Raw genomic sequence first — 2,074 nt, forward strand, 5'->3', positions numbered from 1 at the left:
TTTTATAAATTTCCTTTAACGTAGTTATATAACATGTATGTTATTAATGAGAGACTTGCAAAGAAAAAGAGTGATGTGATATGACACTACCTTATGGTCTCCTATATGGAGGTTTTATCACCTGTGTAGTAATGTGCCTGATTCTAGCTGCTTCAAAAATACATCTCTGTTCTCTGATTAGGATGGTCTTTCTCTGGAAGTTATTAGTATATTCAAACATGTTTTGTTTAAATTTTTAAAAGGCTTTTCAGGGAGCAGAATTTCATTATTAATTTTAATTGTATGCCTTCATTTAATTATAGTATCTATCATATAGCAGGCACTGTGCTAGATGTTAGAGATACAAAAATAAACACACACTGCCCTCAGAAAGTTTATTGTTTAATGCGGAAGATAGATAAACCAATAATCAGCTATCAGACAATGCAGTTTGACGAATGCCTCAGCAGAAGTGATCACAAGTTGTGATGAAGTTTTGTTTTATAATTACACTGTGAGTTGTGGTTAAACTAGTCTTTTCTTCCCTCAGAGTCTTTCTTCAGTTCCTGTGGTAATTTACATAAACTAAGTGATGAGCCACTGATTCCTCCTCCACTTCCTCCTCGAAAAAAGTTTGATCATGATGCTTCGAATTCCAAGGTAGTCAGCAGGACTTAGGTTTGCTTCAACTTAGTGAAAGTTGTGAATCTTCAAAATAGTGCTCAGTCTTATAAAGAGTCTGTCAATATACTTTGGCTACCCTTTATGGTTTTTCAACATTTGGGTTATATTTGAGAATACTTTAAGTAGTTGTTTAATCCTCACGAAAACCTTTTCTAAAAAAGAGGCTGGGCAGATTCACAGAAGTACATTTTCTTTCTGGTACAGATGGAAAGAAATTTGATAGTATTAGCAATATTCTTCAAACTTTCAACTAGTGCTTCTGAAATGTAAGGGTGGATCAGAATTACCTGAAAGGCAATTGTTGAGCCCGTCCCCCAGAGTTTCTGATTCAGTAGGTCTAGGGTGGGGCTCAAGAATCTGCTTTTCTAACAGGTTCCCTACTGGTGCTGATGATGATGGTCCCTGGGTCACACTTTTGAGATCTACTACTGTGGGCTTCACTGGGGAAAGTAGAAGTAGATGCTCAGTAGGTAGAAGCTGGACATTAAAGTCCTCTTGACATCATGTCCTTTCATGTCTACAAAGCTATATATTATTTTAATTTACTTACCTATTATTATAATTAAAATACATAATTTCTGAAATGTATACACAAAGCAAGATAACCCAAGGCTTTATGTTCTAACATTTCAATTAAAACACCTCATATATAAAAATATTAAACTGAGCCCTGAATTAAATTAGGAGTAATTTACTCATAAATCTGATAATTAAACCAAATTAATCTACTTTGAGCCTCTGGATTTAACTTGGCACATAAGAATTTTTCAATCTTTTAAAATTTTTTATTACAAAATTTTCAAGAGAATAGAGGTATAGTTTATTCTTTTCTCTTTTTTTTTTGAGGGAAATATGAAATCTGATGATGACCCTCCTGCTATTCCGCCGAGACAGCCTCCTCCTCCAAAAGTAAAACCCAGAGTTCCTGTTCCTACTGGTGCATTTGATGGGCCTCTGCATAGTCCACCTCCACCACCACCAAGAGATCCTCTTCCTGATACTCCTCCACCAGTTCCCCTTCGGCCTCCAGAACACTTTATAAATTGTCCATTTAATCTTCAGCCACCTCCACTGGGACATCTTCACAGAGATCCAGACTGGTTCAGAGATGTTAGTACGTGTCCAAACTCGCCAAGCACTCCTCCTAGCACACCCTCTCCGAGGGTACCACGACAATGCTATGTGCTCAATTCTAGTCATAATAATCTTGCTCATCCTCCAGCTCCCCCTGTTCCACCAAGGCAGAATTCAAGCCCTCACCTACCAAAACTGCCACCAAAGACTTACAAACGGGAGCTTTCGCACCCCCCATTGTACAGACTGCCTTTGCTAGAAAATGCAGAAACTCCTCAATGACCTTAGCCATATGTAGTCATTGACACTGGAATGGTATTTGTAAAGTTTTTTTTTT

The 2,074-nt window shown here is 37.4% G+C and overlaps 1 protein-coding gene across 1 annotated transcript; it reads left to right on the plus strand.

Moving 5' to 3' along the window:
• The first annotated feature begins 531 nt into the window (after nt 1-531).
• Nucleotides 532-2,068, plus strand: LOC105810777 (son of sevenless homolog 2-like). Its single transcript, XM_012644812.1, has 2 exons — nt 532-639; nt 1,510-2,068. The coding sequence occupies exon 2, from the start codon at nt 1,516-1,518 to the stop codon at nt 2,017-2,019; it is 504 nt and encodes a 167-aa protein (XP_012500266.1). The 5' UTR covers nt 532-639; nt 1,510-1,515; the 3' UTR covers nt 2,020-2,068.
• The last annotated feature ends 6 nt before the right edge of the window (nt 2,069-2,074 follow it).

The sequence above is a fragment of the Propithecus coquereli genome, unplaced genomic scaffold (genome assembly GCF_000956105.1).
Source record: "Propithecus coquereli isolate 6110/MARCELLA unplaced genomic scaffold, Pcoq_1.0 Scaffold22029, whole genome shotgun sequence".
Classification (NCBI taxonomy): Eukaryota; Metazoa; Chordata; class Mammalia; order Primates; family Indriidae; genus Propithecus; species Propithecus coquereli.